The following is a 24,591-nucleotide window of genomic DNA, read 5'->3' on the forward strand; positions in this document are numbered from 1 at the left end:
TTTCACCGTGTTAGCCAGGATGGTCTCGATCTCCTGACCTCGTGATCCGCCCATCTCGGCCTCCCAAAGTGCTGGGATTACAGGCTTGAGCCACCGCGCCCGGCCGGCCCGCCACTCTTGAGACCGCACCTCCTGCCATCGCTGGCCCGGGTTGGCGGGGCTCAATGCCTTAGCGACCACGGCGCTGCACGTCCCTCTTTCCCAGCCACAAGCTGACATTAGTCTGCACCGAGAAGCAAGAGTGAACAGGGCCTGGGCCCAGGTCCACCTGCTCCACTCAGGAACTCTGGCTCGTTCTACTCCACTGTGAGTCAAACCGATGGTAAAAAGCACAGCACACCCGTCCCCCAGGACTTTCCCGAGACAGTGCCACAGGAGGCCACTGCTGGGTGGATGGCTCAGCCACCACGAAGTTCCAGGTCCCACCCACACTGCCCAACCGCCATTCCCAGAGCGTCCCCACTACACGGCCCAGGGGCTCCCCCCTCAGGGCAACAGCAGTGCCGGCCTCTCACCCAGGCCACAGTGACACCAGCAGACCCAGAAACCAACTTCTCAGTGAAACGGGTTTTAAAAAGAAAGCTGCTGTGCTGGGAAGCGGGTTGAGTTAAAGGGCAAGGCAGAGGTGACAGCTCTTCATCCAGGGACAGGTGCCACAGGGTTCCCTCGAAACTCTGGCTAAGAACAGGGAGAGCCCTGCAGGGAGTGCCTCCCCGCAGGGGCCAGGCCCTCTGCCAGTCCGGCCTCGGCCTTCGTGTCCCTCACAGCAACTGGGGAGAAAAAGACAACCTGTCCTCGCAGCCAGGGCTGGGACAGGCCCACCATAGAGGCCACTCCGTTGGAGGCTTCAAGACCCTGGAGAACGAGTCTTCCACAGCGCTTTCTAGGTGTTGTCTAAACATGAGAACTAGAAACCAGCTCCAAGAGTGGCTGTATGAATCCTGACCCAGGGCTCCTGTCCCTAGATTGGTGGCCTTCCACACACAGACACTAACCGCCACCCCACAAACCTGCCACCAAAGGCTCCAGGAGCAGAAGTGCCCCAGCAAGGAGGTGGAGGCCACCCTGGAAGCTTCCGGCTGTGTCGCCCGCACCATGCACAGTGGGCCTGGGGGCGCAGCTGCTGCCAGGGTCCGGAGACAAACCAGGCACACTCCCTGTACCCGCCCAGCCGCCAAGTCCCAGCCCTACACTCTCAGGGTCTGGGAGTTGCCAAGAAGTTAAAATGATCCAAAGACCTTCCTAGAAACCAAAAGTGCACCAAATAAAGTAGCAATGCCTCTTCCTTTGTCACCGACTACAGAAGCACATCATTCTCCCAGGTTTTTGCTTTCATCCAAGTTAAGAGTAAGGCCACTGTGGATCCGCAATAGAGTGACGTGAGGAGGGGGCTTTATCCTCTGCTGCCCCCAGGACCCTCCACCCGGGCAGGAGGCCAGCAGCTCTGCAATGGCCAGAGAGGCCGCAACGTGCAAGGCAGGCCCTGGGCCCCCATACACAGGCAGACGACGATTGCGGCTCGCAAATGATTTCGGATTTTGAAAAAATAAATATAAATAAATACATTCCAAGCCTTCTGTGAAGGGAATAAACGGCAAACATAAGAGACTTTCCAGGTGTAAAGATGCCAAAACACCCACAAAGAAATCACTAAGAAACCCTGGCAGAGGAGGGATAGGGGGCTCAGGCCCTCGGCCCCCGCCTGGGGCACCAGAGCCATCTGCCAGAGCCCAGGGCCCTCCAGAGGCACTTGTGGAACCTGGGACCAGGGTGGGAGGCTGGGGGGTCCCCAGAGGCACTTGCAGGAACCTGGGACCAGGGTGGGAGGCTGGGGGGCTTGAGGAGTGAGCCAGGACATCCAGGGTGGCGGGGGGTCTTGCCCTCCAGTGGGGAGGAAAGGCACTGGTTACAACTATGGTTTAGGTTAAGACATTAGTGGGGCCACCAGAATGGAAATGATAGAAAGAGCAACATAAGGCCCCAGGCACAGGCACACAGCAAGATGGCCAGGTGCTGCACCACCCAGGGCCTCAGTCCTAGCATCCCCCAGCCCTTGCGGGCACCCAGAACCTTCCATCCACTTGAGGAGGTATAGCTGAGGCCCTCACTTTCCCCAGGTAGAGAAGAAACAAAGCTTCCAGAAGCCCAGGGAGGTCACCAGCTCTGTGTCGTGCAAAAAGCATTCATTGCCCCGCCCCTGGGGAAGAGGCCACCAGGCTCCTGGCTCCCCAGGGCTGTCACTGGCAGGGCTCAAAAGGGGCTGGGCACCCCAAGAAGAGTTCGCCCTGAGGCAGCAGCTCAGTTGGCCCAGGATTTCCGGTTCTCAGGGTTCTTGTGGCTCCTGTCGGCCTTGGCCAGGGCAGCTGTCAGCGAGGCCAGGTTGGTGGCGGAGCCTGAGAGAGTGGCGCTCCGGCGGGCCTCTGAGACACCCAGCCGGAGCCCTGTGCTGCGCCGCCGCACAGGGCCCGTGGCTCTGCGGACCCGGTTGGGCCTGACCAGCAGCCCGTAGCCGGGGTTACACCTGAAGTACTGCTTCCCGCCGATGGAACCGTCATTCTTACCTGTGGGGGAAGGAGAGGGTGACATGGAGGGCAGCCCAGCTGCAGACTCCCCCCTACACCTCCCTCACCTCTGCAGAGGCCATGTGCCCACACTGCCATCCCCCTGGCACAGGCCCTGCACAGTCAGCACTCAGACACTGGCCATTGTCTGGCAGGGACTGGCTAAGTGAATGTGGCCAGGGCACGGAGTGACCGCCTCCCACGACAGTGAACAGTGGTGACCAAGGATGCACAGCCCATCCTGCAGCTTCAGGTAGGAGGTGACAGGCCCTGGGGAGTGCCTTGCGGAAACGCAGGTACAGGTCAGCCACTAAGGCACAGCTGGTCCGATCCGTGGGGGAACAGACCCTTCTCCATCTGGACCCAGGCCTGGGCTGGGTGGCGGGAGAATGGTTCTTTTGCTGAATCTATGAAGTGGAAACTGGCAAAACTGCCAAATGACGGCGAGTCAGAGGCCAGCGAGATGTGTCCGGATGGGGTGAGGAAGAGCCTCCTCCAAGGGCAAAGCAGAGATGCTCTAAGGTGAAGGATGAGAAAGCAGAGTCCAGGGAGAGCCAAGGGCGGGGGAGACCAGAACAAAAGGAGCAGGGGCAGCCATGGCAATAGGGGGGATGGGTACAGCATCTTTGTAGCCAAAATCATCAGGAATCTTCCACGCCATCTCCAGGGACTAGCCCTGCCCCCAGCTTCACCCCCGCAGGCCCAGCCACTCCTGCAGCTTCAGCCAATCCGCTGCCTCCCAGCTCCTCCTCTCCTGCCTGGACCCTGTCCCCTCTCAGGTCGGCCACGCTCCTGCCTCCCCCGACCCCCGGCACCGCCCTGGAGCCCGGAGTGCCCGGTACCCACCTGAGGGCAGGTCGAGCTCCACGCCGACCCACGTGCCCTCCTGGAAGTCAGCGGGCCCCACGTATCTCACCACACCTGTTTTGTGGGCGCCCACGGTGACGAACTCGCCCTCTCGGAGCCACTCTGGGACCTCCTCAGCTTCCTCGGAATCAGAGGCCAGGGCCTGCCCCCCAGCGCCCGTGGCCGACGCGTCCCCCTCAGCCCCTGGGGAGCAGCCGGGGTCCCCGGCCAGCATGCGCGAGAAGGAGCGCAGCTCCGAGGCCCGCACCCTCCGGATGCGGAAGGGGGAGCCGGGCGCCGGGGCCTCGAGGTCCGGGCGCTCCTGGCCGGGGCTCACGAGCTGCTGGGGGCCAGGGGGCTCCTCGGCAGAGGCGGCCGTGGGCGGCGGGGGGCGGCTGATGGGCGCCTGGGGCTCGGCCTCAGGGGCGGTGGGCATGGAGCCGGGCGGGGCCGCAGCGTCCAGGCCTGGGCCCAGGGCGTCCGACAGGGTCGCGGTGGAGACGCTGTGGGAGAAGTAGCCGCTAGAGGCTTCACTCAGGGGGCTGGGGGGCCCGTCCTGTGCCTCTGGGGCCGGGGTGACCGCTGTGACAGCTATGACAGGCGGTGGGGAAGGCACTTTGGCGGGTTTGTCGCAGATCTTCAAGGCTGGGGCCCCCATCGTCTGCACCAGCACGTCAGCGCCCATCTCTGGCTGAGCCTGCAGCGGGACAGGGGAAGCAGGGGCTGAGAACAGAAAACTTCCCAACACAATCCAAACAGGCAGCGATGACTTGGAAAAGAGCATAAGGTCAGGGGCACTGGCTCAGCCTGTAACCCCAGTGCTTATGGAGGGCAAGGCGGAAGATCACTTGAGCCCAGGAGTTCAAGAACAGCCTGGGCCACATAGTGAAACCCCATCCCCACAAAATAAATAAATAAATAAATAAATAAAAGAGCATGGCTGGGACCCGGCCAGGCCTGGTTCCCACACTGGTTCTGCCACTTAGGGCTGCGTGGCCCTGGCTTCCAAAGTGACAAAGGTTGAGGGGCCGACGGTGCACTCTGCAGGCCCTGTGCTGTGTGCCCAGGATCAAGAACACTGACCATGGCCACAGTCCCTGCCCCATCTACTTTTTACCTTTCATACAGAATAGAATCCAGCGCCTGCCATGCAGGGCCAGCATGCTACTAAGACCAAGACCCCTTGCCACAGAGGGCAGCACACAGTAGGTGCACACCAAAACTCTGCTAGGGCGAGAGCTTTCCTCCCATGGAGACAAAGGCCCTGCCCACCCCTGACCTCACGAAGAGACTGAGTCACTAAAGTGGCCAGAGGAGCACTGTTTTCTCCGGCAAAACCTAAACAATGATCTCACTGGAGGACTGGAGCATGCTCAGCACAGCCTGGCCAGCTCAGGCACCAACAAGGAGCCACAGGCCTGCAGCCTGGCTGGGCATCCTGGGCAAGGCGGCAGAGGGGTGAGGAGACAGGCGAGGAGGGGGATGAAGAGGCAGACGAGGAGGGAGACAAAGGCTCCCTGTGGGCCGTGGCCCTTTCTCTCCAAGGCTGCTATTCTGGCTGCTATGGAAAGCAGGTGCCATGTCAGGGGCTGGGGGGGCCTCGGACCCTGGAGAGAGGCCAGGAAGCAGCCCCCAGGGAGAAGCCACCAAGTGAGGCCAGCTGCTCTCCTCATGTCGGTCACTCTGTCTGAGTCACCCAGGCAGAGGACACACACACACATGCAATGCCCACATCTCATGGGGGATAGCAGCCACCGCTTGCCCCAATCCTACTGTTTCTGGGGTATTCTTTCGTCTATAACGGAAACCATGTGAAGAAGCTGCCAGATCATCTTTCTATTCCTGTTCACAGTGACCGAAGAAAAGGAGAAGACGGGAACAGGGAATGAGATTGGTGGGGTGGAGAGCACTGCTATCCAGAAGAAATATGTTTTCCGATATTTACGGAAAAATTATTTATATTACAGGAATGGTCATTTTCCATTTGAAATACAGGATTTATTTGAACGGGGAAGCGGCTGAGATCTATAAGTCTCTTACAGTTACTTGGCTTACCTCAGCAGCTTGATAAATCATGCGTTTTCCCAGGAACTGTCATTTATATTCCCGTTTCCAAGGGCCCTCTTTTCCCCACCAGCCACACTTTCAGGGTGTGAAATTAACGGCACCTCTTGAGATTAACAGCCCATTTTTGTGATGAATCTCTAGGCTGCAAAATTTACTCAATCCAATAGATCAATAACTGTCACCAGCATAAATACTCTAAAAGATTAGGCAATCCTTCAATCATTTTTCCTTTGCACATTGTCCATGTTTTTTATTTATTCTATTTTAGTTTTAATATCACTGACCTAGCAGGGAAGAACACGCAAAACTACGAGAGCTGGGAATCTGAATGGTAACCAGGGTCCTGATGGCTTCTGTTCCCTGCCCCCACCCGGCGTGAGGCCAGCCACTGTCACTTCAGCACCTGGCGCTAAGGGCCGGCCAGGTCAGGCTGTCCCAGGATGAGGCCAGCTGCATGCCTCAGATTTGCAAGTATCATCATCCCATTGGCTTCCACGGAAGTCACTGGCTTGGGCTGGGCTGGAAGGATCATCACATTATTCTACAACAGGCCTCCAGAGGGGAAAGCCCTTATCCAAGGCTGCTCGAAGTAAAAAGCCAGGAATTGGGGGCAGAGCTGCAGTGTCAACAAAGGAGGGAGCAGGATGGTGGAAAGCACTGACTAGCACTCCAGGCCACGCCCCCATTCGACTGGAGTTGATTTGGGAGTTGAAACCCAGGTGCCTTCTCTGGATTATACCCTTGCCACTGAAGGAGACATTTCTGGAGATTTCTGGAAAAGTCCAAGCTTGGAAAACTACCATGATGAACCACAGAAGCTACTGCCTTCACTGGCAAGGGGCCTGCTCTGACCGTCCCGCTGACCGGGGATGCTCAAACCTGCCTCAGCAAAGAGACCAGCACCACTCCGGGGGGAGGGGGCACCCCATCCCGTCCACAGCAAATTCGTGAATGCCCAGCGTACACTGGGATAGTTAAAGGGTCGTTCAGATACAAGTAAATTCATGGAGATCTGAATATTCTTTCAAATTATTGTGCCTCTGTTGCTGTTGTTTTAATAAAGAAAATTTTCCTAAGAAGATAGAGCATTTCCTAAGAGAATGAAAGCGCAGTGGGAGAAAATAGATTTGCTGTTCATAAGATGAGAAGTGCTGTTGATCTGTGGGAGATCATAAGAGACTATTTTCTCCCCCAGTTCAGCATTCGCCTTTTCACGCTGATATCATCAATCAGAATGAAATATAAAACTGAGAATTAAGCAAACATTTAGAAGGAGGAGATTGTTCTGTTTATAGAAATCTCCTCTGCCTAGCTGTGGGCTATTAAGGCAGCAGACTACATTAGCAGTCAAGCACCTAAAAGTTTAGCAATCATATGATTAACAAGTTGAAAATAGAAAAGTGTAACAAGGAAAATAGAGAGGGAAAAGGCAGTGACCTATATTATAGCTAATTACCAAAACAGGAATGCTAACATCAAAAACCGCGGGTGTGGACTCAACCGTTTCAGCATCAGGGCCACCCGCTCGCTGTAGGCGGGGTGGCCATCCCTGGCCCGACTGACTCACCTCCTCCATCCTGGTCACCCTGACGTCCGGGCCGGCTGCCTGCACCATGATGCGGGGCACGGGCTGAGGAGGCAAGTGCGCAGGTCAGGGGTCGAGAGGACAGAACAGGGGTAGCGGAGAGGCTTCCGCTGCACAGGCTGGAGGGCCAGGACCTGCCCGAGGGGAATCGGCCCATCAAGTGAGCAAGTGCGAGGGGCTCCACACCCTCCAAGGAACAAGGGACCCAGCCAGGGGCTACTCCTCCAGCCAGAGAAACACACTGCATGCCAAGATCACCAACACACGTGGTGCACTTAGACGCATGTGACACTCCCTCCCTCCCTCCGATCACATATGCACATGTGAACCGAGGACTGGGCCTGTACAGACAAACATTGAGATAGGAAAGATCTAGAAAGACTTCCGGCAGGAGGTGAAAGCCACGCCAGGCCCTGATGGCTGGGGAGAGGAAGGAGTGTAGTCACAGGAGGGGAGGAGGAAGGAGGCCAGGCTGGCTGGAGCACAAACCCAGAGCCCAAGATGGCAGGCGCAGGTATGCAGGAGGCCCTGGGCATTGGAAACTAACCCTACTCAGGAGAGGAAGGGGGTCCCCACTGAGTCCTGAGCAAATCAAGAAGACAGCTGAAAGCCAGAGAGACTGACCAGGCGGGGACACAACCTGACCAGAAGAATATTTAAAGTCCAAAGAAGCAGATCAGTAATGCAATTCCAGCAACAGAGCTGGGGTGAGGAGGTAAGAGCCACAGGAAAGGGCCTGGTGACTTGTGGACACATGGGCCAGGGAACATTAAAGAGCGAGAGGAAAGAATCATCAGAGCCAAGAAAAGGGAAGGCTGGAGGAGAGAAGGAACCAGAGCATCATTCTTTGCTGCGGAGTGGCTGTGGGACACACAAGCAGCTGAACAGATGTGCTCATCCCGGAAGAAGCTAGGAACACGTCACTTCTGCCCCTCACCCTCCCAACTCCCCAGCTGCAGGAACTGGGCCTGGCCTCACATGCTGGGCCTCACGAGGGCTCCATTCTGCCAGGACAGCCGCAGGTCGGGCTTCTTCCTTGTTGGGTCCACAGGGCACAGCTGGTGGATGCTCGGTTACTGAACTTCAACTGCCCAGAGGTGTGGACTCCACCTCTCCCGCCTCCTTCCTCCCAGCCCTTGGCAGTCCTGGTGCTTTGGCTCTTGTGTGTCTGGGCACCTGAGGCCTCGATGGAGTCAGGCCTTCTAGACAGAGCCTGCAGGCGTGCAGTCGGACTGCCCAGGCCTTCCTACTGGGAAGCCTGGACTCCAGCCATAGGGAGAAGAGCCCCAGAAGAAGCCAGTCCGCTCAGCAGGGTGCTCACCATGTTTACAAGCATGGAAGAGCCTCGCTTCACCAAAGGGCACCACTATGACCACTTGTGCCTTGGGGCTGCTTTTGGAAGAAAAGTGTAAGAGGGAATTGATTCTGTGGAAGGTAAGGGGGCAGTGGCAGGACTTGAGAAAAGGCACGGTGGAGAGGACTCGAGAGGAAACGCAGCGATCAGGCTTAAAGACCTGGAAGGACTGGAGCCAGATGTGGTGGCGCACACCTGCAGTCCTAGCTCCTCAGGAGGCTGAGGCAGAAGGATCACTTAAGCCCACGAGTTGGAGGCTGTAGTGAGCTATGATCACACCACCACACTCCAGCCCGGGCAAAAAAGCAAGACCCTGTGTCAAAGAAGAAGAAAAGAAAAAAGGTGGAAGGACCAAGGAAATGAACAAAAGGAATGGGTACTTTACCCTGCAAACACTGGGGCGCTCCTGCGGTGGTCTGAGGTCAGGGACAGCTAGGACCAGGGTCCACTGATAACTATGTGAGCAACCAGTGGGACAGAATGAGGGAGGGTCCCCTAGTGGCAGTTAGGCCACTGCACATGACAACGCCAGAAGAACAAGATCTTCAGCCTCCACCTCAATTCCTTGACCAGAACAGACTCTCCTCTGCGCCCCTCCCAGCACTGAGTTCCTTCCGTCCCGGCTGTTGCTCTCCACAGTCCCGCCTGTGGCCTCCCAGAGAAGAAAGTGAGGCTCAAGCGTGCATCCCGCACTGCCAGGCAGTCCTCGCATGCCGGGGCTGGTGTCTTCATTTTTCTCCCCATAGTATTTAACGTCCCCACAAATGGGAAGGTGTTCAAGGGTATATTTCATGACAAAAGCAGCAAAAACATTTCTCAAACTCCAGAATACTTGCATCCTTCAGCTACATGTTACCAAAAGTGGACAAGATTGGGGAGCAACTGTTTCCACTACGGTGAAGTTTATTCCCCTTAAAGCCTAAAAATGTAAATACTCCAAGGATGGGATGTTAAGTGCCTAACATGAAACCTTTTCTAAAATCATATGATTCCTGCCCTCTGAAACAGAACATGCAAACAAGTTACACTTTCCTTCAGGACCCAGTGTGATTAGAAAAACCCAGTAGATAGATGCTTATTAAATATTTGCTGAAATGGACTCAGGGACTGGACTGCCTGCCACTTTGGTTCTCACCCTCCACGTAAAAAAGTTCAGCTCAACAGAGACTGCATCAGGTCCTACCACGCGGTGGGCATGGCACCAGGTACCTCGGGTAACATAAACATCAGAGGCATGGGCTTTGCTCTCAACAGATGGGCAACCTCATTGGTGGGGAACACGTGAGCAAATCACTAAAATCAAGGAATGTGACAGCGGAATGGAAACTTCAAAAGCAGGGAGGAGGCCGGGCACAGTGGCTCATGCCTGTAATCCCAGCAGTTTGGGAGGCCAAGACAGGAGGATCACCTGAGGTCAGGAGTTTCAGACTAGCCTGGCCAACATGGTGAAACCCTGTCTCTACTAAAAATCAAAAAAAAAAAAAAAAATTACAGGGCATGGCGGCAGATGCCTATAATCCTAGCTACTCAGGAGGCTGACGCAGGAGAACTGCTTGAACCTGGGAGGCAGAGGTTGCAGTGAGCCAAGATAGTGCCATTGCACCACTCCAGCCTGGCCAACAATAGCGAAACTCCATCTCAGAAAAAAAAAAAAAAAAGAGGATTCAGAGGAGGAAGGGGTCATAAATACAACGGGTGCGAATACCACATGAGGGGGGCTTTTGGCACAGGCCTTGGGTATGAGTTCAGCAACCTTTTTAAGGATGCCAAATACTGAATACTGAAGAATACTGAAACTGTAACTGACTGTAACTGTGCCATCGTCCTTCACATGTAATAGCTGAAATTTTCAAGTGTCTGTCTGCACCTTCATGCTCTTCTACATCTCCCCCGTACAGGCAGTCACCTCCTGTTTCAGGGGCTCAAAACATTTCAGATCATAAGTTCATTAATCCTTACGACACATCTGGTAACTATTAATAAAAATGACTGTGAAGTATTTTGCAGCTATAAATATTAAGGAGAAGTCCCATGAGGCAAGTGAATATGAGTATAATTATCTACATTTCACACTACAGAAACCGAGGCTCAGAGAGCACTTACCTAATGGTTAAATGTGTTCACGTGGCCCTATGAGTGAGTGACACAGATGGAAAAGGACTAAGTTCTCAAGTGCTGGCTGAACCTGCAATCACACTGTCTACTGAGCGTTGCTGAAACTGAACAGATGAGTAGCTTACAGGCAACAGAACGGCTTAGAAATATTTCAGGGAAAAGGTGCCAGTCACTGCTCTAATCATATTGCGCTATTTTTTAACTCTGGCTTTCACATTCTACATGAACACACGGGAGATCAGATCAGAATTTCAAAACCTGGAATAAAAGCTGTTTTGGAGACCCCTCTGCCAAGAAGAATAAAATTAACCCTTTGACATGACATACAAAATCTCCAAGGGGATACACCTTGCCTTGCTTGCTCTACTAGGCCACTCAGAATTCCCTCAATGGACGACTTTTCCACTCAGAATTCCCTCAATGGATGGTTTTTCCAGAACCTTCCTCATGCCACTCCACCCCCCTGGGGAATCGTGTTCCACCTAGTGAATACAGATTCATTTCTAAGTCTCTGCTCAAGCATGATCGAATTCTCCTGCAACTGCAGGGAGCAGCGCCCACTGGCTTCACTGTGTCATCCGCAGACACTCACACGTGACGGTATCTACATCATCCTGCACTGTCTCTTCATCTGCTCATGTGGCTCTAAAGGGGCTTCTCTAAACTTCAGGGTCTTGGAAGGAGACAGACTACGTCTCATTCATCCTTGTATTTCCTTACATAAAACAGTAGCTCAGTGTTTGTTGAATGAACAAATGCATAAATTACTTAGCAAGTGACAAAGAAGACTAAATTGTACAGTTACATAGGAATGTGGGATAGAACAGACTCTGAAATGTGGGCATCAGAGGAAGTAAAGGGGAAAAAAGGTCCCAGCTGAAGCAAAAAAAATAATCACTTCAGAACTTCTCCAACATTGAATTTTCTGATGCATATTTTTTCTTGTTTGAAAATAAACCTTTCATGGCTAACAATCACGCCTTATCCTGAATTTCAAAAATTCTTAAATGTCATTTTTTAATGGTGCTTAAACTAATACGATCCTTTAAGTCTTGTTTTAAATACTAACCAATGATTTAAATCCAAGTATAGAAAATTATTTTTTAATGGAATATACAAGATATGTAAGATTTATTTTTTGTTACAAGTAACTAGTAGCCAACCTTTCATTTTCCCGCTGCTGAAGTGTGAAAAACCTAAGAAACAAAAGGAAGCAGAGCAAGGGCATATAAGGAAACACCTGCTAACCTCCAAAAACGTTCTGATAAAAGTAATACACAACGGATACAAATCAGACACAGTGCGCAGTGGCTCTCGCGCCTGCAATCCCAGCACTTTGGGAGGCTGAGGCAGGAGGATCCCTTGAGCCCAGGAGTTCGAGACCAGCCTGGAAAACATGGAGAAACTCCATCTCTACAAAAAATAAATTAGCTGGGCATGGTGGTGCACACCTATAGTACGAACTACTTGGGAGCTGAGAATTACTTGAGCCCAGAAGGTCGAGGCTGCAGTGAGCAATGATCACGCCACTGCAATCCACCCTGGGTGACAGAATGAGACCCAGTTTCCAAAAAAAAAAAGACATGTACAACCCAAACATTAAGCCTCAGTAATAACCTAATCAATATAAACACTTTTCTAAGGTTGTCTTGACCAGGGGCCTGGAAGAGAGGAAAATGAAGCGTTCCGGGAGGCGAGCAGGGAGAACACGTCCAGCCCTGGATTGGAGCCTGTGATCCAGGCTCCGGCACGTGAGGCCTTCAGTGACCGGGACACGCAGCCACCCTGTGCGCCTGGAGGCTCTAGATCCTGACAGGCTGATCTGGAGGAATGTGTGAGCCATGATGGCAGCAGCACTTTTGTCCAGTTGGCAGGTGTAGTTATTTTAAATGCATGGCTTGGCATTGTAACTTTCGTGTAAAAACCTAATCACCTCTGGGCTTCCACACCTGTCTGCAAGGGGGTGATCCCATCCACATGAATTCTCTAAGCAGGGAGGCGGGCCGGTGGCTGCTGATGCCCGCCACAGCCACCGTGACCCTGCCTGCCACATACCCCTCCAAGCAGTGCCTCGAAGGACTCAACACCAGAAGGTGACCGCGGGTTTCTGACCCACGTGACAATCCCTGCTGAGGGTTCTACCCACACTCGAATAGTGTCTTCTAGCTCCATTCTCTTCAAATCCACTTTCCAAACTGCAGCCAGAGGGAGCTTTCCGAAAAACAGAAGTGACCATGTCACTCTCTGCGTAGCAGCTGCCAGGATTTCCCACTGCAGCACACGAGGAAACGCCGGCAGGTCCCGCGTGGTGTATTTCTGCTGCTCGATCCTTCCCTCCTACAAACGCTCTACTGATTCATTCATTCCACAAATACAATGACTTGGTTATTCTTAATCACTGTCAGCGAAATCTCTTATGGTCACATTTGAGCATTTAACCTCGCTTTCTCAATGGGAAGCTCAGTTCTGCCACTCCCAAGGCTCTGTAACCAGAGACAGGTGCGCACCCTCCCCATTTCCCCAACAGGGCAGCGGCCCTGACATGGCAGCCACCGGCCCCTGGTGGTAACCCAGCACTGAGAATGAGGCTAATGTGATTCAGGAAGTCCATTTTTTATTTTAATTAATAAAGTACAACCTTAACTGGTTATATAACTGAAACGGTTTTAAGTATGTTTAGAACAGCCTCGGCATGTGGGTCTGCTTTTTCAACCATAAATTTTATGAATTCTAAATGCAGATCAAGTATTTCCGACGGAACTTTAGTGTCTGAATTGCAATGTGCTAGAAATGTAAAATACGCACCTGATTTCGAGGACTTTGTACAGAAAGAAGGATGGGAATATCTCAATCTTTTTTTATACTACAGTTGATATGAGAGTACTTTCAATACACTAGGTTAAACAAATGTTATTAAAAATAATCTGACCTGTATTCTTTTTACTTCCTTAATGTGGCTACTAGGAAATTTTAAGTTACATACATGACTCGCATTATATATCTATTGCATGGTGCTTGTCTAACTCAGTCCTGTTGTTGAGATGGCGCATTAAAATTCCTGGTGTGGTGCCAGGTACACTGGAAGCTCTCGGCACATTTGTAAAGTACTTCATTGGAATTTTGTGTCTGGTCTTCCTAGATATCTCTAAGTTGGCTTACTAAAAGTACATTTTTAAACAGTCAATAATTTCATCTGATCTAGAAATCACAAGTTTTGAATTAACTGAATCAGTCCCAAAGTCATTCCAGGATGAATTCCATTTTCTTTCAAAAGAAAGAAACTAAGATTTCATTAATTTACTCATTCGCAAATATGTACCAGGCACCTACTACATTCTAAAGACTGTGGTAGGCACTGGGGATGCAGTGTGAGCAAAACTAGTCCCTGTGCTCTTCAACACTAGGCACTCAAGGTCTAACATTTATATTCCTATTTAATTTCGGTTACACAAAACAATTAAAAGGCCTATTTTTCCTATCAACAAGTAAATTATTTTATCACTGGATATAAGTGAATAATACCATTCATGTGGTCTATAAGACCTTAGATATGTGTTATAGTCTAACTTATTCTAAGTATTACATAAATAAAATTTTAAATACTAATATTTCCAGAGCTACCAGAAAAGGTATCGCTTCTGATTTTTAGTATCTAGCCAGTTTACTTTAAAAACTTCTACATAACAGCCTGGGCAACATACCAAGGTCCCATTTTTATTAAAAAAAATTTTTTTTTTAATTAGCCAGGCATGGTGGCACACTCCTGTGGTCCCAGCTACTTGGGAAGCTGAGGTAGGAGGATCACTTGTGCCCCAGAGTTCAAGGCTGCAGTGAGCTGTGATCACACCACTGCACTCCAGCCTAGGCAACAGAGCAAGACCTTGTCAGAAAAAGTAAATTAAAAAAAAAAAAAAAAAAAAAAAAACTTCTACATAATAATACTTAAAACTGATTTAAACATTCATATAAGAAAATTAGACACAGAGATTTTAAAAAATATAACGCTCACTTCATCCAAAATGAGTTACTAGTTTTTCAAGTGCCCATGAAGGATTAAGGATGCTTAAAGAATGTTCGCTAATCTAAAAGCTTTAAAAATAGGGCCTTGTTGGGCGGGGTGGCTCACACACACAATCCCAGCACTTTGGGAGGCTGAAGCAGGAGGACTGCTTGAGCACAGCAGTTTAAAACCAGCCTGGGTGACATAGGGAGATCCCGTCTCTACAAAATTAAAATTTAAAAATTAGCCAGCCATGGTGGTGTGTACTGTAGTCTCAGCTATTTGGGAGACTGAGATGGGAGGATCACTTGAGCCCAGGAGGTCAAAGCTGCAATGAGCCATGATCACACCACTGCACTCCAGCCTGGGCAACAGAGCAAGACCCTGTCTAAAAAAAGAAAAAAGGCCGGGTGCGGTGGCTCAAGCCTGTAATCCCAGCACTTTGGGAGGCCGAGGCGGGTGGATCACGAGGTCAGGAGATCGAGACCATCCTGGCTAACATGGTGAAACCCCGTCTCTACTAAAAATACAAAAAACTAGCCGGGCGTGGTGGCGGGCACCTGTAGTCCCAGCTACTCGGAGGCTGAGGCGGAAGAATGGCGTGAAACCGGGAGGTGGAGCTTGCAGTGAGCCGAGATCGCGCCACTGCACTCCAGCCTGGGCGACAGAGCGAGACTCCGTCTCAAAAAAAAAAAAAAAAGAAAGAAAAAAAAAAGTCTTCATCCAGCCTGTCACCAGCTTAATATGCCCTATGAAATAAGAAATGGCTTTTACATTCTTAAGATTGAAACAAATCAAAAGAATGTTTCATAACATAAAAATTATGTAAAATTCAAATTTCAGGTTATCAAGTTTTACTAGAACACAGCCAGACTCATTTGTTTAATACTGTCTATGGCTAGTTTTGACAGAGACCACATGGCATGCAAATCCTAAAATATTTACAATCTGTCCCTTTATAAAATAAAGTATGGCAACCCTTGGTCTAGAGAATAAAACAAAGCCCATTCCTAAAAAATGGCTGGCAGATGCACCTCTTCAATCGACTTCTTTACTGCCTCAGAAACCCTCTTACTTGCTGAAGTGAATTTAAGTTAAATTTCATTATTTTTCAGATCAGCTACTAAACCTGATTATGAAGACAACTCTGACATCTCTAACTATGTCCACTATGTTACCCATAAATGCATGGGGCGAGGCTAGACAGCAAAATGCTGTGATTTTAGAAAACTGAAAGAGTGATAAGAGTCTTACAACAATGACAGGATTGCCTAAAAATTCCTCCCTACACTGAAGAGAAATCAATTGCCCTGAATTTTTTTTAAAAAACTCTTTGTTAACCCCAGAACAAGTGAAATGCAGCACACTATATCAATAGCTGCTTAAGATGGGCGGTATTCAACTACAGAGAAAATGCTCATATGTTATTTTTTAAATAACCTGAAGGTTTAAGAAAAATGAAGGCTGGGAAACAAGGCCTAGATGTGTTTTCTTTTTTTTTTTTTTTTTTTTTTGAGATGGGAGTATCGCTCTGTCACCCAGGTTGGAGTGCAGTGGTGCCATCTCAGCTCACTGCAGCCTCCACCTCCCGGGTTCAAGCGATTCTCCTGCCTCACCCTCCTGAGTAGCTGGGATTACAGGCGCCTGCCACCACGCCCAGCTAATTTTTGTTTTTTATCAGTAGAGATGGGGTTTCATCATGTTGGCCAGGCTGGTCTCGAACTCCTGACCTCGTGATCTGCCCGCCTCGGCCTCCCAAAGTGCTGGGATTACAAGCGTGAGCCACCGTGCCCGGCAGTGTTTTCTTCTTTTAGTTAGGATGTTGAACCTTTACTTGAGACACAAGGATATGTGTTTACATAATTCATTTAATCAAGGAAGTATGGCTAGTTTAAAACAGCATCCTTGTGTACAAGGCAAGAATTAGTATTTGTGCTTGTTTCTCCCTGTTTTATATAAGAAAGAATCACAGTCATGAAAGATGGATAATTACACAGACATCTTTTCAATTAGCATCAGAGATGGGCAGGGGCGTGCTCTTTCTACACAAGCCTTTATCTACCTACCACACATGAGGCTATGTTGAAATAGGAGAAAAATATCCCTGCTGTTGATAAGGCAGCCCTAACCAAAACGGACGGACACATAAATCAAGACAGGCCAGCAATGTGACTGTGCTTTTGATAGTGGAAATTAAATCTGACCATTAACTCTTTAACTCTCCAGATTCATCAAAGATGCCATTTACAGTTCCTAACTTTGAAGTACATAAATAGCTTCATCTGAACACAAACTTCTAGATACATGAAAAAAAGCTATTATGCCAAATTAATTCAATCTAACTAATTAGAGAGCAGGAAGTTCCTTCAATTATTTTATGTGCTGTCTGAGAAACACACTTGAATATGAGTACAGATTTCATTAATTGCAGTTCATTATTTTCCAGATTAGTTACTAAACTTGCATCAGAAGGTCAAAGACAGCAATTTTGTCAGCTGCCACCTCTTTCAGTGCAGTATTTTTGCATTTCTGGAACTCAGACAGAAATTGATTACAAACAAAAACAAATCTCCATAAAAATGAGAAACATAAGTCCTTATGAATATGTTCAAACCAAAAGATCTTGTAAATTTAAGAATATCTTTGTTTTTAAACCTTCTGAATAAACTGTTGACTTTCATCTTATAAAAAAAGATCCAGGAACCTTTTCATTTCCATTTGATAAACAATATGAAGATAAAGTAACAGGAAAACAATAACATCTTCACCTGAGAACCTGCTGATTCCAAAGAACAGGTTAATAAGCATCCAGGTTTTCATTAAAGCTTCTCTGCGGTTATGGGTCTGTGTATCTTTGCATGAGGGAGGGAACTGAACATTCTTGTCTGAAAATGTCAAGGACACTCTAATTAAAAGTATTTTTTGATAATAATCATTCCTCCATTACACAACTTGTACCTCTTTTCCACTTAACATAACAAAATATAAGGAATGACTGGTAAAAACAGGACTCATTCTATTCCTTAGTCCTTACCTGGATTATTTCATATTCTCATAAACTTTGTTTTTATTTTTATTTTTGAGGCAGGTATGTGTCACCACACGCAAATACTATTTTTTTAATTTTTAGTAGAGACAAGGGTCTTATTATGTTGCTCAGGCTGGTCTCGAACTCCTGAGCTCAAGTGATCTGCCTGCCTTGGCCTCTCAAAGTGCTGAGATAAAGGTGTGAGCCGCCGCACCCAGTCTAACTTCCTGTTTTTAAGTAACAGAAATCCACCCCCTCCTTTTTTTAAAAAAAAAAAGACAGGCAGGCTGGGATGGCAGGATCCCTTGAGCCCAAGAGGTTGAGGCCACAGTGAGCTGTGATAGCACCATTGCACTCCAGCCTGGGCGACAGAACAAGAGCCCATCTCAAAAAAAAGAGTACCTTGCTATCTGTAAACCATTTTCCCACTGTCAGCTGTCACCATCCTCTCTGTTAATTTCATCACTATGGCCCTAGGACCCTCCACTGCTTTAGCAAAACCATCCCTAACAATCCTTCCCTCCTCGGTGCTGGTATCCCTTGAATGCTTATACAGTCAGCTCTCTTAGTCATTGTTTGGTGAAGCTATAAATAACTCCTTTAATCCTTCCTCATAAATCATTTTTGATGTTATTCTCTGAAACAATTCCAACTGGTCACTGCATTTCTAGTAGTAATAAATCCAGAACCAAGTACAGTAATCTGAGTGTCATCTAATAATATCAAAGAGAGCCCAGGTTGGGGGCTGGGGCTTTGTTTAGATAGGATAGTGTGAGTTTCTGCATTATTGCAACTGTTTCAGAGAAGTTTTAAGTCTCCAAACTAAACTGGAATAAAAACATATGTGGGTGACTGAGGCAGGAGGATTACTTGAGGCCAGGAGTTTCAGATCTGTCTCAAATAAAATAAACTAAAAAGCAGTTTCAGTATCTTTCATGACAGGTGGGAAACGGGAGACAAACGGTTTCAGGAAGTGTGTTATTAAACATGACCTGCTTGGTTTCCATGCCGATCCCCAAACCGTTCGGGGTGTTTTGTTTTTGTGCTGTTTCACATTGTCACCCTTAAGCGATGTTAACTATCTGTCCTAAGTCTTTATGCCATATTAGTATCACTATTTCCCCCTTCCTATATTGTACTATTGATCCAGATTCCTTTTAGGCATATGAATGGACCTGGATTTTTCTGGATTTTATCTTGATGTTATCTAAACATTTAAATATCTGATATTGCTTATTTCACAACCATTTAATGGTCATAGACTATTGAAACTGGTGCACTAACAGGCACTAGCAAATAAAAATGAAACACAGACTCAAAACTGGAGAGGAAGGTTCCGGGTACTTGTGTATTTCTTTAAAGGTGCTGCTAAGTCCAGCACTGGATGCCTCACACAGGGCCATAGCCACACCAGTGTGTGCGCAGGGCAGTCCAGCCACCGTCATCAACATCCACTCTGCTTCAGGCTTACGTGATTGGTGACACAGAGGAAGGCCCTGGCCGCAGTGCCACTTTATTTCCATATATGTATGTAACACAGTCTCCCACAAACTCTTTGGCAGAAAGAGGGAGAAGTGTGGAGTGGAGAAGGTAGTACTGGCTACATGGAACTGAAATGTGTTGGTCTGTCACTCTGGCTTGACAAGTGATGTCTACTTCCAGGTATAGAGCTCTGCCGTAGGCCTTATTATGTTCAATATCCCAATACTCTCAAATGCAGAGAGATTACAGCTTTAGAAGTATGTGGACGGCCAGAATATATGCATTTAAAAAAAAATTACTCAGAAAGATCTTGATATCCTGGGAATGTTAAAACAACATCAAAGATAAAAAATTCTAGGAATGAATCTGAAGTTCCTCATTATTTTCATACATCAATTACACCATATAATAAAAGAGTAGTAGTACGGTGACAAGCTATCAACAGACAAAAAACCTGGTGATGTTACCTGACCAACAGCACAATGAGCTAACACCTTTCAAAAACAAGCCCCACCAAGCGCGGTCCCAGGCTGCGTCAGCAGCGTGATCATTTAGATGAGGAAGGAAACACTTCCACCATTTGCAAGTCCAGGGGGAACGCTCTCATTTCTGGACTCCTCACTTTAGGGAGGACCCTGGCGAGACAACTGTGGAATGACAAAGCATGTCTCAGATGAGATGTGGGAGACTCATCTAGAGCTGTTAAGACGGGGGAGGCCTGAGAGAACAAAGATCCTAAGAGAGCTATCATCACTCCACTGCACTCCAACCTGGGCAACAGAGCGAGATCTTGTCACAAAAAATAAAAATAATTTAAAAAACTTCAACATAATAATAGTTAAAACTTATTCAAATATTTATATAAGAAAATTATACATATATATTTTGGCAGGGCACGGTGGTTCATGCCTATAACCCCAACACTGTGGGAGCCCAAGGCAGGCAGATCACGACATCACGAGATTGAGACCATCCTGTCCAACATGGTAAAACCCTATCTCTACTAAAAATACAAAAATTAGCTGGGCGTGGTGGCGGGCACCTGTAATCCCAGCTACGCAGGAAGCTGAGGCAAGAGAATCGCTTGAACCTGGGAGGCAGAGGTTACAGTGAGCTGAGATCGCACCATTGTACTCCAGCCTGGGCAACAGAGCGAGACTCCGTCTCAAAAAAAATAAGTATATATTTTAAAGGATATAATACTCACTTCATCCAAAATGATGGTTATTAGTTTCTCAAGTGCCCATGAAGGATTAAAGATGCTTACTTAAAGAATGTCTGCTAATCTAAACACCTCAAAAATAGGGTCTTGTTGGGCAGGGTGGCTCACATATATAGTCCTGGCTCACATATACAATCCTCCCCACTCCCTTTACTTCCTGGTAAGAACAAACTCTGAGGCAAAGATTGGTTGGAAAAATGACGATCTCGTTCCTGTAGGACCCCCAGGAGGGGGAGTAGACATTGTTTTAGAAGCTCAAACTTCAAATTGTAGGTATCGAATCTGACTTTCAAGTGCATGGAACTCCATTATAATAATAAAGCTTACTATTTTTAAAAAATGAGGAACACTAAAGGAGTCTAGCCAATACAGCATTTTTCTTCTTCCTGTTATTTGCAATTCCACAGGCACTAAAATGCCCTTTTTCAAAGATGAAACACACTTCAGAGTACAACAAGTGAAAGCATAAAGCATATTCAAAGTATATTTCAAGTATGCTTCACTTGTTGTACCCTGAAGTGTGACCCAAGTAAGAAAAACAGTTTTCTTGACATTATCATCTACAGTTCTAATTTATTTCTCACAGAGCTTTAGTAGAGATGGTCAGTGAAAATGAGATAACCAAGATCATCTCTGATCAACTAAATCCAAAATGAAAAGCTAAGATTTTTCTCTCCTTTGGAAATGTTCTTTAGCACTTCCACCAACCTAGGAAAGAAGGTTCTTAAATATGGCTTCATCCCTCTAATCCCCACTCAGCCGTGCTTCTTTCATCTCTAAGCTGTAAACACAGTCCTGTCTACCACTGAGTAACACTTGGGACCCACAGTCTAATATTACAGTCTGGGCACAGTGGCTCATGCCTATAATCCCAGACACGTGGGATACCAGGCGGGAGGATCACCTGAGCCCAGGAGTTCGAGACCAACCTGGGCAACACAGCGAGACTCTGTCTCTAAAAATAAAAATTTTTTAAAAGTTACCTGGGCGTGGTGGAGCGTACTTGTAGTCCTAGCTCCTTGGGAGACTGAAGCTGGAGGATTCCTTGAGCCCAGAGTTCAACGCTGCAGTGAGCTATAATCGTGCCACTGCACTCCAGACTGGGCGACAGACCGAGACCCTGTCTCTAAAATAATATTATTATAATTTGTTCACATGTCAAACAATAGACATTTTGCATCCTGTATGCACCAGGCACCATTTTGGCACAACAAGTCCTGCCCTCAAGGAATACTGTGGAGAGGGATAATTGATAAACATATAAACCTAACAATAACTCCTGATAAAAAGGTTAGAAATGGGCTGGGTGCGGTGGCTCACACCTGTAGTCCCAGCACTTTGGGAGGCTGGGGCGGGTAGATCATTTGAAGTCAGGAGTTTGAGACCAGCCTGGCCAACATGGTGAAACCCCATCTCTACTAAAAATATAAAAATTAGCCAAGCGTGGTGGGGTGGGTGAGCGCCTGTAATCCCAGCTACTCAGGAGGCGGAAGCAGGAGAATCCCTTGAACCTGAGAAGTGGAGGTTACAGTGAGCCAAGACTGCACTACTGCACTCCAGCCTGGGCAACAGAGCGAGACTCTGTCTCAAAAAAAATAAATAAATAAAAAAAGAAATGGTAATGTAGTGCCTGCGTGTATGGTGGAAGCTGTTCTGGTGTGGCCGTTCAAGAAAGCCCACTCTAGACTCAGAGGTCCTTCCTCAGAGTGGCCTTTCCTGACTGTTCCATGGGAGGCCTTTGGGAAGAGCAGGGTGGCAGGGCCAGCACCAGAGCTCTCCAGACTGAACGTGCTTCGCGTGCTCATAGGCTAAAAAGGCGACTTATCTGACTTAGTACTGGTGAGCAAATAAAGAAGAATGAAGATTCAAGACCGGGGACAGGTCCTGCAGTGCACTGTGAGCCACAGTGAGAAATTCACATTTCACTCCTTTCAGTGGGAGGAAGTGGAAGGTGTCACGCCACTGACGACTGTAAGGCTGTGAAAGACCACTCTGGCTACTCTGTTTAAACAGCTAAAGCCACGGAACTGAATGAAATTTATGCATGGAAGGAAACAGGTTTAAAAATAAAAGAGAGCGTCCTGGTTGTAGCTCTGGGCGCTGGATGTAAAGACTTGATGGAATCTACAGTCCCAGGAGAGGATCAAGGACCGAGGGAAGGGAAGCCAGGGAAAGGAAGTTGCACTGAAGCCTGGAGATGGAAGTGTTTCCAGTGTTATGTTGACGCAAAGTCTGCACCATGAGGACAAGGCGGCATGGACAAGGGGGAGCTCCCTGGCGACCCTGAGAAAAGGGAAATGCCTTCCAAGGAGCAGAGTTCTCACAAACCAACTGGAATGTTCTGGCTCTATTACCAGGTATCTTCATCAAGACCAGTTTTAGATTTATATACTTTATATATTTTTATTTTTATTTTTATTTATTTTGAGACACAGTCTCACTCTGTCACCCAGGCTGGAGTGCGGTGGCACGATCTTGGCTCACTGTATCCTCTGCCTCCCGGGTTCAAGCGATTCTCATGCCTCAGCCTCCTGTGTCGCTGCGACTACAGGAGTATGCCTGGCTAATTTTTGTATTTTTAGTAAAGACAGGGTTTCACCATGTTGGCCAGGTCTCAAAACCCCTGACCTCAAGTGAGCCACCTGCCTTGGCCTCCCAAAGTGCTGAGGTTACAGGTGTAAGCCACTGCACTCAGCCATATATTTTATATTTTTATGAAATACAAAATATATGTATGAGGCCAGCTTTCCCAAACTTTTGCTCATATGTGCTCAAACAATAAATGACCAACTAGAGTAAATGAATAAAAGTTGCTTAAGAAATCTTCCATATATTTCAAGGTAACCTCTAACCTGGGCATTATAAATTATAGTTATTCTCCAATCACTACATTTGTTTCTAACACACTGTTGTTCCTCTCACATCCAGAGAAAGCTAATCACTCATTGCCAACACAGTAAGAGAGTAAGTAAGTTCTACAGGTAGCAGGTGATGTGACTTGCTACAAGCAAAACTGAAAACAGCTTTAAAGGAGAATGGTAACGATGGCAGGCTGACTCCGTGACTTCCAGCGTGATTCCAATTTCCTCCAACCTACGTGACTGCCTTCACCAAACAGCAACTAACAACACTGGATAGCAGACTTCTCTGAATAAAAATAAGAATCACCACAGGCGCTTATAAATGCAGATTACAAGGTCTCTCCAAGTTAGCTATGGGTTCCCAGGGCAGGCCGAGAAACTGTTTTTTAAAACAGCTCCCTTGATAAATCTGACAGTTCATGAATCACACTTTGTGAAACAATGATGCAGAAGTTTAGAACTGAATAACACACACAATAATGACCCACTGGTTCAGTTCTGTTGGATCTCTGGGGAAAAAAAAACACCAGGAAAAATAATCACTGCCTACCTCAGTCCCCGCAGGACTTAGCTCCTGCAGTCATAGATTCATTTCACTAACTCTCAAGCCCCACCATGTGCCTAAATACAATTTAAACAGCTGCAAAATCTTGGTTTTAATTTTTCCATCTACTGTGTATGCTTACTTATATGCTTATATAAAGCTAGAATTTTAAAAATTACATATCTGCATGGCAGCCTGATAAAAACTAATTCCTTCTCCCCTGAATATATGCATTCATACACTTAGAGAATTCTTTAAATAGTTAAGTCTCAGACAACTCACTTGGATTTCTGCAACTCGAATGTTTAGAAGAACGTGGAAAAGCTGATGTCAAAAGACCTATTTGGACAACAGAACTTGCCCTGTATGTGTTTTTGAATGAGTATAAATAAATCCTCATTTATCATTTTCTACTGAGTTAACACCTATATAAGGCTGGAAATTGCATTTCCAATGGGGTTCCCATTCACTATTGCATAAGAGTAGCTTCCTGATTGTTTAGAAAACCTTTTCGCATTTGCTCTAACACTTACCCTAGGGCTGGGTAAAGAGTTTTAAGAAAAACGGAAGTAAGACAGGTGATCACTTTTCAATGAAAGAACAGGTTATCCATAGTAGAGAAAACAGAGGTTGAGAGGGAAGGGCACTCATACAAAATTGTTTGAAAAAAGAAATGAAATCAAGAAATAAAAATAGAATTACATTTTCTACTTGGCAATACACAAACAACACTAAGTGCACTTCATAAATTTTACTACTGTTGCTCTAAGTAATATTACCATAAATCACATTAGCAGTGTCCTTGGCACTTTTTAAAAGCAGAAAGGAGGGAGTGTGTTTGTAAGTTTAAACAGCTCTGTTATCGCTGAAGAGCGTGGAGGAGAAATGACTGACAGCTGTTCCTAGGTTTAAAAACCCGGTTTAGC

At 47.6% G+C, this 24,591-nt stretch overlaps 1 protein-coding gene across 3 annotated transcripts in view; it reads right to left on the reverse strand.

Moving 5' to 3' along the window:
* Positions 1-1,512: 1,512 nt before the first annotated feature.
* The window catches only part of KIF13B (kinesin family member 13B), a 190,548-nt gene continuing 167,469 nt past the window's right edge, over positions 1,513-24,591 (reverse strand). For 2 of the 3 annotated variants that reach the window (XM_021942839.2, XM_031669932.1), the window contains 3 exons: positions 7,042-7,104; positions 3,408-4,104; positions 1,513-2,561 (listed from right to left, as the gene is read on the reverse strand). In XM_021942839.2, the coding sequence (XP_021798531.2) occupies positions 2,299-2,561; positions 3,408-4,104; positions 7,042-7,104 (1,023 nt within the window). In that variant the 3' untranslated portion in view covers positions 1,513-2,298. The remainder of the gene's footprint in view (positions 2,562-3,407; positions 4,105-7,041; positions 7,105-24,591) is intronic. The other variant, XM_031669931.1, reaches the window with a different exon arrangement.

Source organism: Papio anubis, chromosome 8 (assembly GCF_008728515.1).
Source record: "Papio anubis isolate 15944 chromosome 8, Panubis1.0, whole genome shotgun sequence".
In the NCBI taxonomy this organism is placed as follows: Eukaryota; Metazoa; Chordata; class Mammalia; order Primates; family Cercopithecidae; genus Papio; species Papio anubis.